The sequence below is a fragment of the Mesoplodon mirus genome (genome assembly GCF_964341445.2).
Source record: "Mesoplodon mirus genome assembly, chromosome: 12".
Lineage (NCBI taxonomy): Eukaryota > Metazoa > Chordata > Mammalia > Artiodactyla > Ziphiidae > Mesoplodon > Mesoplodon mirus.
Window position 1 is genome coordinate 85,547,044 of NC_138988.1, and position 14,839 is coordinate 85,561,882.

Sequence of the window (14,839 nt, forward strand, 5' to 3'; positions counted from 1 at the left end):
GAACACGGGCGTCCGCGCGGCGGGCGAGAATTCTACCACAGAATCACTAACCAACCACGTATTCGCCTTTGGGAAGAAAATCCTTTTGGTCAGATTTCCCTTGGCTTCGTGATGGAGAAGGTGAAGTCCTGCAGTTTTTAAAGTCCTCCGGAGCGGGGGTTTCGGTTTGAAGGGATTTTGTTGTAGCGGGGAGTAGTGCTGGAAGCACCATAAACTTGGGGGCAAAGCGGGACTCCGCATTCCAGAGAAGGTTGCAGCAGTTCCGGCCGTGTGGGTCAAGGCTCCTGAGGTTCCAAAGCATCCCAAGCAGCAAAAGATAATTAGTAAAAAAAAATGTTAACATCTTTAGTCTGACGCAGCTGTTAAATAGGTCCGAAAAATCCTACTTAGGGACGGAGGACCGGCTGGAGACTGCTTCGTGAAGGGCACATTCGGCGGGCGGGGACTAAGTCATCATGACGTCATCGAGAACTGGGCCGCGAGGAGAGGGGCCGGCGGGCTAAAGGAAAGTGCGGGCGAGCGCGCTTTCAGTTTTCAATTCGGTCCGAAACCCGCTCATATAAGGGAATTGCCTCGGGCTTTCTGTCGCTGTTTTGAAAATTGTCAGAGCAGTGTTATCATGTCTGGACGAGGCAAAGGTGGTAAGGGACTGGGGAAAGGGGGCGCTAAACGGCATCGTAAGGTTTTGCGCGACAACATCCAGGGTATCACCAAGCCCGCCATTCGGCGTCTGGCCCGGCGAGGTGGTGTCAAGCGCATATCTGGTCTGATTTATGAAGAGACCCGCGGGGTACTGAAGGTGTTTTTGGAGAACGTGATCCGGGACGCGGTCACTTACACGGAGCACGCGAAGCGGAAGACCGTCACTGCCATGGACGTAGTGTACGCCCTCAAACGCCAGGGACGCACCCTCTACGGCTTCGGCGGTTAGGTCTCCTGTTTTCAGCGATTTAACATCTTTTACCACCAAAGGCCCTTTTCAGGGCCGCCCAAATGTTTCGGTGAAAGAGCGAGCACTTTCTGCTGTTTTTTTTTTCTTGCTTTTTATGAGGTGAACTTCATTTACTTTCAATTAGTCAAAAGTTATTTTTCGTGCATTTTAATTTCTCGTTCATATTTTAGGAGGGCAGAAATTGGCTGATCTGTGTATGTTTCTGCTTTGTGGAAGTGGTTTCGGGTATAAGTTTGGGCATTTTAACGTTTCGTGGGGCAGTGAGGAAACTCGCAGAGCACTGTCTTCCCTAGAAAGATTCCACTTAAGTTCTGGTGTATTTCAAGTTTGAAATCGTGTATGAGAAGTCGGCTTACACAGCCCGCGATGTGGTGATGCGAGGCTCCCTTCCCCCGCCTGTGGTCCGTGCTCAAAATGGCGGCGAGGACGAGGAACAAAGAAAGCCCGCGCCCGTGGCGAAAAGTGGGGCCCGGAACAAAGGCGGATTTACGAGTGGGGCGGGTCGTCCCCTGCACGGGGGCGCGCTCCTGAGCTCTGCTGGAGTGTGGCGCTGCTGCTGGGCTCTGCAGACTTAAAAACCCTTGTACCAGTGCTTTGGGGGTAAAATTAAAATGCACAAGCGGGGAGAGCTAGCACGTGTTGCTAGGCATAGAGGACACTATATTCTGACTTTCTGTTAAGAAAAATTTAAAAAGCCGATAGGAAGTATGTTTCTTAATGAACAAACATAAATGTCACCTAAGCTTGACAGTTAAGTAGACATGCTTTAAAAAAAAAATACTACACAGGCATCAGTATATTTTACCTCAAATTAAGTACGCACTATTTTTTTATATTTTAAAAATGCTCCCATATAATCAATGCCAAACTAAAACCAGATTCCCTAATATCTAATACTGGGTTCACAGTAACAAATCCCAGTTATGCCCCAAAATGTCTTAGAGATCTGGTTTGCTTAGGAGGATCCAATCACGCCTTTTCAGTCTCATGTTTCTCTCTCTTTTTTTGTCTCAGGTCTTTTAATCTACAAGTTTTCTCCTCTCCTCCTTGATCTCATTTAGTTTTTTGATATTGATTTGCTGTAGACCTGGCCTATAGGATGTCTTGGTTTGGCTTGTTTCCTGATGGGGTTATTTTCCTTGACTTCTGTACCCTGAATGCCCTACAAGTGATTTTCCCTAGACTTGACTGAAATCACGTTAATTTTCTTGTCAAGGAACAGTTACAGATGATTCTATGTAAATACTATTGTACATCAGAGGCACTTGATGTCGGGGTTATCCAGATTTGATATGATAGATCAATTACTGGTTTAGGGTGATTAGTTTCTTTGTAAAAGCAGGTTTTTCCTCCTTGTGGCCTGCAAGTAATTTGTAGGGTGATACTTTGTGAGCCAGAAATCAATGGAGTCATTTGGAATCTCATCTGTTTTAAAGATACAGGCTCTGGTGCTTAAATATGAAAAGGATCAGATGTTATTTGAGCTAAGGCAGTGGTTTGAGGAAACAAATTCATATGACGATGTTAATTTAATAAACAAACAAAATTGAGCATATGGCATATACCAGGCACTGTCTGATGCTATGGAATTATAGCAGTGAACAACTGTGAACAAAACAATATATCTATATTCATGGAGCTTATATTTTGTTGGAGGGGGCACAAACAAAACAGGTAAAACAGTATGTAAGATGGTGCTATGAGGACCACTGAAGCTGGGAAAGGCGTTAAAGTATGGAGGAAGGAGGTGACATTTTAAATGATATGGTCATAGAAGGCTTTACTCATAAGTGATGCTTGAGGGCAAAAAAGATTGAGAAAGTGAAGTTCCAAATGGAAGGAAGACCAAGAAAGAAAGCCTGGATGCAGAAAGGAAGTATTATTGTTGGGCGGAGGGAGGTGAGTAGTTCTTTTATGGCCTTCCTTATAACCCAACACCTTATTAAAAGAGGTACCTCTAATCCTAGTGAGGCATGAGAAAGTCCTTGGAAAGTAAGGTACATGTTGCTTGAATTGGCCATCAAAGGCAGGGAAGACTTACAGTCACAGGCACTAGGTTGTCCTCAGAACAGTTCAGGGGAAAGAACTGGTTTCAAAGAGGGGCTTGGACTGTTAGAAGTGGAGGGGCTTGGACTGTTAGAAGTGGTTTGGATTGTTCACACTGCCAGATAAGGAATCCTAATTGGTGTTAAATGCTAGTAGGCTTTCCGGCCTACTGCCTTGTTTATGGCTTCAAGACTCTGAGACTCCAAAGTGGGCAGGACTAAGAGCAGCTTCCCAGCACTTCAACCAGAGGCTTTAGCCAACAGCTAATACTTTAGAAGACCTTCTCTGTGCAGTCACCACCCTGAGTACTTTACTTGTGCTCTTTTATTGATCACCCCAGCAATGCTACACAGTAGTTGCTGATTATTATTCCCATTTTAGAAGGAAATGCTCAGAGAGGGTTTAAGTAAGATGCCCAAATTTAGCATTCAAAGAGGCAGTCAGGACTGTATCATATGCTGGGGGATTTCCCCTTAAACTATGCTTATCCATTTCTCAAATATACTTATGTATTTGTTTTCAAGAATACATTATTTTAAAATGTATTTAAAATTAACTTCGGAAAGCAAGAAATGAATGCCTTAATTATATGTGGAGTTTAGGGAATTTTCTTCACAAGCACCATTCAAAATATAGTAACTTATTTCATGTTCACAAAAATCACTGTGTAGATGTAGGAAAGAATTTTTTTTTTCCTTCTTTTTCCCTTTTTCCTTCTTCCCTTCTAGATTCTTTGGCTTGATAGAAGGCAGATTGACAGGAGAAAAACAAAAGGTAACAACGTGTATCTCCTGTATACATTGGAGAGCCCCAGTAAAACAAAATCTACAAAATGGCTGCAAGCTACCACCTTAAATACCATCTTCAGCTAAAAACTAAAAACGATGGGGATGGGTAGTCAGTTGTGGGAGGCAACCAGGAAAAGCACAGGAAACACGGGTAACGTTGTTATGCAGATGTAAGTTGTGGGCTTTTCCATAGATAAGAGATTCGGCCATCCTCCTGCCTGGTAGAGTAAGAGACACCCATACAAAAGGGGCACTTCTCTTATAAATGTAAACGTCTCTTACGAAAGAGTAACTTTCCGAAGCTTTCAGAGTTTTTTCTTTCCTTGTTGGTCATACATAAATATAATTTAAGTCTGGAGTTACAGACCCTTAAGAGACAATATGGGTGGCTCTTAAAAGAGCCTTGAGTTATTGGAGAGGGAGCGAGCTTATTTGGAGCTGGTGTACTTGGTAACAGCCTTGGTGCCCTCGGACACGGCATGCTTGGCCAACTCCCCGGGCAGTAACAGGCGCACGGCCGTCTGGATCTCCCTGGACGTGATGGTCGAGCGTTTGTTGTAATGCGCCAGACGCGACGCCTCGCCAGCAATGCGTTCGAAGATGTCGTTGACAAATGAATTCATGATACCCATAGCCTTGGAAGAAATACCGGTATCCGGGTGAACCTGCTTCAACACCTTGTACACATACACGGAGTAGCTCTCCTTGCGACTGCGCTTGCGCTTCTTGCCGTCCTTCTTCTGGGCCTTGGCCACCGCCTTTTTGGAGCCCTTCTTCGGAGCAGCAGACTTCGCCGGTTCAGGCATCGCAAAACCAAAAAACCACCAGGTAGCGAACGAGAAACAAATACGCCCACAGGCAAACGGCCTCAATATTTGTTTGGTCTGTATGCAAATTAGTGATGGTAGAAGTACGATTTGTGATTGGTCTTTTCAGCATCCTAATCTCTGATAGGCTCTTTATTACAAAGTCTCATTGGCTCTTCCCTTAGCTCAACCTTACATAATTTGACCTTTCAATTACAAACTCTCTATGTAAATTAGTAACGTTGTTGTTTTAGAACTAGCTTTTGATTGGCTAAGGTTTGTGTTCGGCCAATCGCACAGTCTGTTTTACCAAACCGCCGCAGAGTATAATAGTCTAGTTTCTTGTGTTCTGAGGGTCATTTTCTTTGGTTTTTGTTTTGTTTTTAGTATTTCCTCATGTCTGGCCGGGGGAAACAGGGTGGTAAGGTACGTGCCAAGGCCAAGACCCGGTCCTCGCGGGCCGGGCTACAGTTCCCCGTGGGCCGTGTGCACCGCCTGCTCCGCAAGGGCAACTACGCCGAGCGGGTCGGAGCCGGCGCTCCGGTGTACCTGGCTGCAGTGCTGGAGTACCTGACGGCCGAGATCCTTGAGCTGGCGGGCAACGCGGCCCGCGACAACAAGAAGACGCGTATTATCCCGCGTCACCTGCAGTTGGCCATCCGCAACGACGAGGAGCTCAACAAGCTGCTAGGCAAAGTCACCATTGCGCAGGGCGGCGTCCTGCCCAACATCCAGGCTGTACTGCTGCCCAAGAAGACCGAGAGCCACCACAAGGCCAAGGGCAAGTGAACCAATCCCAATATCAGTGCGTGTCTATAACTTTTTACCCAAAGGCTCTTTTCAGAGCCGTCCACATTTTCACACTTAAAAAAGCTTGTAACTAAGCCTCGGCTGAGTCTATGAAGCTTATGCGCGGTTGAAGCCACTGGATACTCGCCACAGTTTATTATCGCAAGTTATCTTCGCTATCTAAGGGACTGATTGAAATGTGACTCAGGGAAACAACTTTTACAAAAAAGTTGTTAGTACCGTAAGCAAGGGCTTTTAGTGGTGAAGAAGCAAGATTTGGTAACGTTTTTAAAACCTGGGGTAGTTTGGTTATTTAGCGAGAAGGGAAACATTCTATTCTGCAGAGAAGGCAGGTGGGGGGTGGTAGCTTAGAATGTCACTAAGACGTTTGAAACAGCCAAACGAAAGAACGGCTGGCAAATCAGATCAGCGCGGGCTTTTCAAGTTCTGAACTTGTTGCCGAAACTCGGCCTCTGTTCACCCGTGCTGAATAGTAAGCGGCGACAGTTTTGGGTGAAGTAGAAGAGTAGCTTTTATTGCTTTGCCAGGCAAAGGAGACCACAGCAGACTAGTGCCCTCAAGGCTGTGCCCTCCCTTGAGAGAGTAGGAAGGAATCTTATACAGTCTAGGAGTGGAAAATAGGGCCGCAGATAAGAATGCAATTTTGCGTTCTTTTTTACTTCAGGAAAATTTTAAAATCAAAGATGGCGTCCGGCGGTCCTGGGACTGGCTCTGGTGGTGCTTGAGGTTATCGCACCGTGATCTCCTTTCTGGAATGAAAAATGTTCAGAGAAAGGGCGTGTTTTCTCGGAGAAGTAAACACCAGGTGCATAGTACAATTCTAACTAGAAAATCATTTTCAACGTGAAATTAAGCAAGAAAGATCTCTCAGAGACTGGCTGACTGGGCTAAAAGAATAGAGTTCAACATAATGGAGGCTATCTTAACTAATTAATGCTGGAACAAACTGAAGCAAAATCCCATTTGGCCACCATAGGAAAGTCAATCATTTGTTGCGCACTGTTTGCCGGTCGTCCCCGGCCCGTCGCTTTCCCCGTGGTTTCCCAGTGGAGATAGGAAGTGGCAGCCCAGGGGAATCTAAGTTCAGTTCAGAAAAAGTAACCACGCAGAAAAAAGAATACAAGTAAATCTATTCTTAAAGCGTAGTCCTCGGAATTCTAGGCCCCATTACATAGATTTGAATCAGAATTGTCATCGTCCACGATCCCCAAGTGGTTCCTTATTTATAATGTGAGATGCGCTGAACTAGAACATTAGAAAATTAGTTCCTTTGGGTCGCAGAGTATAACAAAAAGAGGGATTGAAATGTGGAGTATTTCATCCAATCAGAATCTCTAGTACTTCACCAATCACTGCGTTGACACTTTAGCCAATGGTTTTGTTCCGCGGGGCTTTTGAAATAGCGCAAGGCCAATCAGAACGTTTCTGAGTATATATAAAGGGGACCTTTTCCTAATTACTTGCCAGCTTGTTTTTTTTTTTCTGTTTTCTTACGATGGCTCGAACTAAACAAACTGCGCGTAAGTCCACTGGTGGTAAGGCGCCGCGCAAGCAGCTGGCTACCAAGGCGGCCCGCAAGAGCGCGCCGGCCACGGGCGGCGTGAAGAAGCCGCACCGCTACCGGCCCGGCACGGTGGCCCTGCGCGAGATCCGCCGCTACCAGAAGTCCACGGAGCTGCTGATCCGCAAGCTGCCGTTCCAGCGCCTGGTGCGCGAGATCGCGCAGGACTTCAAGACCGACCTGCGTTTCCAGAGCTCGGCCGTGATGGCGCTGCAGGAGGCGTGTGAGGCCTACCTGGTGGGGCTCTTCGAGGACACCAACCTGTGTGCCATCCACGCCAAGCGCGTCACCATCATGCCCAAGGACATCCAGCTCGCTCGCCGCATCCGCGGGGAGAGGGCGTAAAGCTTCCTCAGCTATTTTAATCCAACTAAAAAGGCTCTTCTAAGAGCCACCCACATTTTCTTTAAAATAGCTGTCATTTAGTCTGTCCTGTTTCAATGTGTTTTGGTTTGGGATGTTAAGGTGAAAATTTTCTCATGAATCACTAGGTAAACTTGTTTTTTGGGAGTGTCGTGGAGCTTTACAAATGTCTGTATGTACTATTTAAGTTAATTAAATTCTGGCAGCTTTGTATACCTTCAATTGGTACGTTATGTGCAAAAGTTGCTCAAAAGTAGGAACTTTGCTGTCTCGTGGGAAATGTAATAACACATGCAGGTGGAGTGGGGGATTGGTAGGTTTGGCAGTAGAATAAGCCGTGTTAGGTAGTTCGGAAGAGGCAGTAATCGGTGTGATGTGAAGGTCGGGTTATTTGAGTACGTGGATTATGTATGGAAGGTGAGCTGCTTTACCCACAAAAGGTTGAATTTGGGTGAAGGTGGGTGTGGATTTGCTGCTTACCCCTTCTAAAGCTGTGTTCCCACATGTTCGGGCATTGACAACTGAGAAGCTAGAGCGTTTGTCGTTGCTTTCTAATGTCTCTGAGACCTCAATTTGCTCAGTTCCAATCTCTGCCAAGTTAAAAGTGAAACAGTTTTGGCTTTCTCGTTAAATGTTTGACCTTTTACACAGAGAACAGTGAGGGCGTTGTTTTGCTGATAGTTGACTTCTATAAAAAAAAAAAAAAATTAGGCCTCTCAGTCAGGATTTCTAATAAACTTATTGGTAGCAGAACCCAAGACGGAGAACCCTGCTGGCTTCTACAGTTTCACTACTCAAAGTGTGGTCTACCACCAGCAGCATGTACATCACTTGGGAATTTGCTAGAAACGTAGATTTTCAGACCCAACCCAGGTCTACTGAGTCAGAATATACGTTGTACCCAGTTCACCCCAGGTGATCCTTATGAATGCTAGATTAAGAAGTCTCTTTTTAAAATGGTGTTTTTGGTCTCATCAAGAAAAGCAGCCTGTCTGTGAACTCTTACCAGGAGAAAGCATTTGCAAACTACACTTATTTATGTAATAGAATGAAATTTCTGTCAAGCAGTTGCACATAACAAGGTGCCTCTAGAGTTTGATTTCATTATGGATCAGTGGTGACTGCACATTACAGTCAATTGGAGCTTTTATTAAAATATTTTTGCTTGGGGTCCAATCAGTATGACTATAATTGTATGAGGTGGGCCCAGGCAACAGTAATTATTAAAACTCAGGTGCTTCTGATAGGTAGCTAGGGCCGGGACTAAATATTGAATAAGTTCCAATCTTGTGGTTAGCTCCTGTTGGACTCCAGCCTTAGCAAGGAGTTACCTAACTGAATCAGGCTTTCGTTGTAGTTCCAAAGGAGGACTTTCTGGCTTGCTTGATGACAGTTTATCTCACTGCAATGAATCAAATAGTATTTGGCTTTTATTTTATTTTATTTTGGCTTTCCAGTACAGATTAGCACAAGGTCTTGTTTGGTCTTTCAGGTGGCCTTTCTCCATAGCCTTAAAAAAAAAAAATTATTTAGGAATTTATCTCCCCACCCCACCCCCACCCTGGATATTGTTTCATTTTTTAAGACCTAAAAAAATTTTTTTTCAGTATGCAACATTTGAGAATATATGGAAGTAGAGATAATAGTTTAACAGACCCTACGTACTCCTCACCCAGCCTCAACATCAACACTGGTCAAATTTATCTATACCTCTTCTACCTTGATTATTGTCAAGCAAATCATATCATTTCCTCTCTCAACATTTCAATATACATCTATTTTAAAACCTAATCGTGATGCCATGATTACTCCCCCAACAAACAACATTTAACATTGATGACTTTTTAAATTTATTTATTCCACATACATTTGTTGAGTTTACAATGTGCCAGATGCTGTTCTGTGCACTGGGAGAACAAAACAGACAAGATTCTTTGCTCTCATGGAATTTACATTTGACCCTGGGATAGACAATAAATCAGATAAATAAGTATCATATGTAATATGTTAGATGGCGAGAAGGACAATAAAGCAAGAATAAGGATTGTCATGGGGAGTTGAAATTTAGATAAGGTGACCAATGAAGACGGCAGTACGGAGGTAGTTATTTCAGCAAAGAGTTGTGAGGAAGAAGTTGTGGAAAGAGAAAACGGGAGACTTCCCTGGTGAGTGCCGCAGTGGTTAAGAATCCGCCCGCCAATGAAGGGAACGTGGGTTCGAGCCCTGGTCCGGGAAAATCCCACATGCCGCGCAGCAACTAAACCCGTGTGCCACTACTACTGAGCCTGCGCTCTTGAGCCCGCGTGCTGCAACTACTGAGCCTGCGTGTCACAACTACTGAAGCCCGCACGCCTAGAGCCCGTGCTCCGCAACAAGAGAAGCCACCGCAATGAGAAGCCCACGCACGGCAACAAAAAGAGTAGCCCCTGCTCGCCGCAACTAGAGAAAGCCCGCATGCAGCAACAAAGACCCAACGCAGCCAAAAGTCAATCAATAAATAAATTCTAAAAAAAAAAAAAAAAGAGGGCGAGGAGGAGGAATGTTGAGATGCCAGGGTGGCTATGTGGAGTGGAGTGGGCTGGGCGCTGTAGGAGGAAATAATGGCAGAGAAATGAAAGGAAGCAGATCATGCAGGGGCTTGTAAGTCACGGTAAGGAATTAGGCTTTTGCTCTGAGTGAGATGGAAGGTCTTGAGAGGATTTGCACATAGGAGTTTTTGTGTCCCTCTCTCTCATTTAATCAGGTTCTGCTTTATTTTCAGGTGGTCTCAGTTGTGCTCCAGCACAAAAATCAAGGCCCATTTTTCTGTATTTTGTGCTATTCAAACCTTGAAAATAGAAGCTGACCTGGAGGATTTATAGTTAGGGAGAAAAGAGAAAATCATTTATAAAATATAAACATTTGCGGTTAAAGGTGACTCATAGCATAGTACTTCAATTTACTAGTTTTATGGACACAGGCAAATTGTGTACCGTCAGGTAACAAACGATTTATTTGAATTGAAAAGCACATGTCTTCAGGAACCAGGCAAGGGGTTTTTGTATCAGGAACAGTGGTGAGCTATCCAGCTTTATATCACTGGGTCAGTCAGTAGTGACCTTCTGCCTGAATGCAAGCCCCCTGAGTTGCAAGGTCCATGTAGCACCCTTGGTCTTTATTATGTCATTTGCCAAGTAGAGATGTTAACAATACCAGCCTTGGGAACTGTCCAGGTGGTAAGAAATTCATGATTTTATCAATTCAAAGTCTGTAACTTAGTGCCTATATGGATTATTTAATCTAATCCTCACAATAACTCTGTGGGTTGTGGGGTCATTATCAGCTCAAATATGATGATGAAGAAATGGAAGCATAGTGAGGGGCACTACCTCTCACAGGGGTTCATTTGGATAAAACTGTCATGGACTTTATCTCCAGCACTAGAGAATGGATGGACATTTTGTGTTATGTGCATATGTCCATTTTACTTCATCCATCCATCCATTCATCAAAAACTTTTTGAGTGCTTACTATGTGCTCAACAATGTTCTAGGTGCTGGAAAGAGCAATGTGTAACATGGCAAAGATCCTACTGTGCGGAGCTCACCAACGATTCTTTTGGGAGACAGAAAATAAAGATAAACAGTCTTCTGGTAGGTAAAGAGGATTAAGAAAACACAAAGAAAACAGACCAAGGGGATTAAGGACTGCCACAGAGTGGGAGATGGGTGGTGGATAGTTGTCATTTTAAATAAGGTGGGTGGGGAAAACTTCACAACTGAGATGAGACATGAAAGCCAGTGTCATGAAGCTTGGAAGGGAGAGGGGTCTTCATACATCTGTAAGAAGATCATTCCACAGAGAAGAATCCGTTATTGTGAAAGTCCTATGTTGGGAGCATCACTTGGAATGATGGTCGCAGGTCTGATAACCAACTAGATAGAACCAGGTTCCTGTTCTGTTTTCTCAAGCTGGAGTTTCAAGTCTCAAGCTCAGCAGTGATTTTACACATTTCCCCCCCCACCAAAAGTATTGTTCTAGTTTCCTGAGCACACCCAATTCAGATGGTAAACTGAGGCCGGGGCAGGAAGAGATGAGTACTAATCCCAGGGAGGACTGCCAGCCTGATTCAAGGAAACCAGTCATTAAGGAAAGACGATTAATTATTTGATAATTTATTTAAAATAAAAAGTATGATATTTTGAGGTTCCAAATAATCACCATCATCATTTTACTTTTCAGAAAAAAGAGAATCCAAATGTAATATTTCTAAAAAGGCTTTATACACTGTAACAAGTAATTTTTCTGAGATTACATTGCATAATTATGGATAAGTCCCCAAATATAAATAAAACTGCTCATCTGTTGGCTCATGGCTAATAGAACTCTATATTAAAACCTTCAAAATGGTGATGATTTGATGGCCAAACCCATGATTTTAAAAATAAAACAAAATTAAAATAAATTTATTTATTTATGATAAAGGTGTTACATATTCTCAACTGCAGACCTTGAGCTATAGCTGTGTCTTGGCACAGAACTAAGATATCACATCTCTTCTGAACCCTTCCTATTGAGAGAGACTGCAGTCCAAATGCAAGGATTTTCATTATGGTGTGTAAACTATTAATTACTTTCATCTTTAATAAGTAGTGTTCAAGGAAAGAATGGAAAACTGGTGTCCTTCAGGTTTTGCCAGATAACTATGAAATTGTCGGGGAGGAAGAAAATGTCCTCTATCCTTTGCCAACTAAAGAATGTAGCTAGCCATCTGGTTCTACAAGGTTTGAGATCCAGCAACAAGTAACAGAACTTCCTTTTAGAAAATAGAGATTGGGACCCTGCCTTGGTGGAGGGTTTATTAAGATAAACCCCCAAACCTTGTGGACGAAGAATGTCACCTGCCATATCAGTAAACTAAGGATGTGGCGGCCATCAAGCCATCAGCCCCTGCAACCGCCCCCCCCCACCCCTGCAACCTGAGGGGATTCAGGATGGAGAAAAACAGGATACTGGCCCTAGATAGTTAAGCAACATATATATCAAAGGAATGATTTCAATGAGCCCAGACTCTTGCATCTTCCCAGATATAGAAAAGGGCTAACTTCATTAGCTTGAGACGGCTGTTTTCTTTAACAGTAATCTTCTGACGTTCCAACTACCTGTTTTTTTGTGTTGTTTTTTTTTGTTTGTTTTGTTTTGTTTTGTTTTGTTTTTCAAAAACTCCTATATATCCTGGATCTTCCTTTACCTCTTCAGGACCAGTCCCTCAGAGCTATCTGAGAGGCTGTCTCCTGGGTTTAAGTCCTCCATATACCTGCTGAATATAACATAATTCTCAACTTTTAGGTTATTATTATTATTTTTTTCAATTGACAACCTTACGGATTATTGCAAGTTTATTCTCTGCTTTTATGAGGTCCAAAAAGAGTGTTCTAGATCAGCAGGTAGCTCTTTCTTCCAAGCAGTGGTTCTGGAGCCCAGGTGCCCTTTTATCTTTGTGCCTCAATCATCTTAAACACATTGCTTTCACATGTTAAAAAATAAAATTCAATGGAGTAAATTTTAAAGATCTTATTGGCTTTATTCAGTGATTCATGGATCAGGCAGCATCTAGTCTAGCAGATAGAAGAGAGCTGTGAGGAGCTGTACAAAATAAAAGATTTTTCTAGGTAGAAGGGAGCAGGAACAGGGAAGTTACACTAGGAAAAAAAGTGGGTAGCTTATTGCAAGGTTGCTTTCCTTTAGGGGTTGGCAGGGGTCTGTCTGTCTGATTACCTAACTGGTGCTGATCAGGCAATTCCTGTTTGACTAGTTTAAGATTTCATTTCTGGGGAAGCCAAAACTGTAATTAAGTCTTGGTCTGATGACATAACTCTATTTTGGGCCTCTTTTGTTTCTAAAACACTTTTGTCTTGGGAGGAGAAAGAGCTTGGAAAATCTTCGTGGGAGGTTATTATGCCCCAGACCTGAAAATGTCAAACTTTACTTTTATTTACATTCCATTGTTAGGAACTCAGCTATGTGGGCTAAGAAGGCCACACCCAACTACAAGGGAAGCTGGGAAACAAGGTCTCTGAGGGCTCTGAGGGCTCAGGTCTATGAGGGCTCAGGAAGAGGTTAACAGCCAGTGTGCCTCTACCTCTGAAGGTTTATAGAGTTTATCTGTGCAGAACTGGGGCCTTGAAGTTAGTATCATGTATCTGTCACCTCAGATATCCACACTTGCTCTAATCCTCTTTCCAGAAAACCTGTGTATCTTCTAAAATCACTATGCACAAGTCCTCTGTTCTTTCCTGGTTGTGGTAGACAGAGCATTGAAACAACAGAGTTCTGGGGTAGTCCTAACACTAAATATGCTTGAGCAAGTCACCTATAAGAGTTACTGTGTTATCTCTACAGATGGGGAAGCATGCTGAATGATTCTGCATAATGCCCAAGGTCACCTGGCTAGTAAATGGTGACAACAAATTTCAGCCCAGGTAGTGAACTTCAAAGACCTTCACTTTTAAGCATATTTCATTACTGTTCTATATTTGTATACATTATTATTTGCTCTATAGGACAATGTTATATGTCCTAGGTAACAGGGACCATATCTTATTAAGAATGACAACTAGAATGACATGTGAGAAATTACCTTAATGCAGTGGTAGCCTCCAAATACACTACCAGGCAGGCCATTTCCAAGGTCATATAGAACATAAAGTCTCACAGACCAATTTAAGTTCCCTGATTAATTTTATTGAATCAATTTTAAATATATAGCAAGAAACAAGGGGAAAGATACTGGACAAATGAACACATTTCAGATAGGTTGCAAAAGATCAGTTGAATCCTTGGTTTCACTTTTCATGTGAAACCTCCCTTTCCTCCTCTTCTCCCCCTTCTCCTCCCCCTCCCTCTCTCCTATCTCTCTCTGACCCTCCCCTCTCCCTCTCTCTCCTCTCATTCCCTGCCTTCCTTTGAATTTCTTTCCTGTTGAGAACTAGGTTGGACTTTGAGCAAAGGGGTCCAGCAGATGGAAGTGATTTGGAGCCAACACATGCTTGCTCTGTTGGAGAGATGCAGGGCTGAGTATACAGCCTCCCATCTAGGGAGGTCACCAGTGACATACCAAGCAAACATGTCTTTTATGTGCATGTTGTCTGTAGAGGGCAAATGGTACCAAAATGAGAGTCACCAATGGGTGGTCAGTTTAAGAACTCATAAATATTGGGTACCTCATAAATACTTAGTGTCTTACAAATATTTGGTACTTCTTTGTTCTTTCATCACTTTTTATCTCCATGTAGCACACACAAGCTCTTTCTCTATGTCTAACATCTCACGAGGTACTAACTTAATGATTTACAGTAAATACAGCTTCTGAATTTTGTATCTCATAAATGCCTTGCTTACATATCCAAACATTTCTTATATGTTTCCTACTTACGAATTACCTACTTAATATGTATGAATTTCACCCATCCAGTTTGTTCTTGGTAGGCTCTCCATAGTAGAATTGAATAGTAGAATATATTTGAGAATATTC

The 14,839-nt window shown here is 43.2% G+C and overlaps 4 protein-coding genes across 4 annotated transcripts; 3 read left to right on the top strand and 1 right to left on the bottom strand.

The window, feature by feature from the left end:
* Positions 1-609: 609 nt before the first annotated feature.
* On the top strand, positions 610-969 carry LOC309813192 (histone H4). The gene has a single exon (XM_082637768.1). The coding sequence runs from the start codon at positions 620-622 to the stop codon at positions 929-931; it is 312 nt and encodes a 103-aa protein (XP_082493894.1). The 5' UTR covers positions 610-619; the 3' UTR covers positions 932-969.
* Positions 970-4,192: 3,223 nt separating this feature from the next.
* LOC309813397 (histone H2B type 1-C/E/F/G/I-like) lies at positions 4,193-4,592 on the bottom strand (the record flags this gene model as incomplete). Its single annotated transcript, XM_082638260.1, has 1 exon — positions 4,193-4,592. The coding sequence occupies one exon, from the start codon at positions 4,590-4,592 to the stop codon at positions 4,215-4,217; it is 378 nt and encodes a 125-aa protein (XP_082494386.1). The 3' UTR covers positions 4,193-4,214.
* Positions 4,593-4,988: 396 nt separating this feature from the next.
* LOC309813438 (histone H2A type 1-like) lies at positions 4,989-5,381 on the top strand (the record flags this gene model as incomplete). The annotated part of the gene is made up of 1 exon (XM_082638301.1): positions 4,989-5,381. One exon carries the CDS (start codon positions 4,989-4,991, stop codon positions 5,379-5,381), a length of 393 nt encoding a protein of 130 aa, XP_082494427.1.
* A 1,369-nt stretch (positions 5,382-6,750) lies between these two features.
* LOC309813556 (histone H3.1) lies at positions 6,751-7,477 on the top strand. The gene has a single exon (XM_082638541.1). It carries the CDS (start codon positions 6,898-6,900, stop codon positions 7,306-7,308), a length of 411 nt encoding a protein of 136 aa, XP_082494667.1. The 5' UTR covers positions 6,751-6,897; the 3' UTR covers positions 7,309-7,477.
* The last annotated feature ends 7,362 nt before the right edge of the window (positions 7,478-14,839 follow it).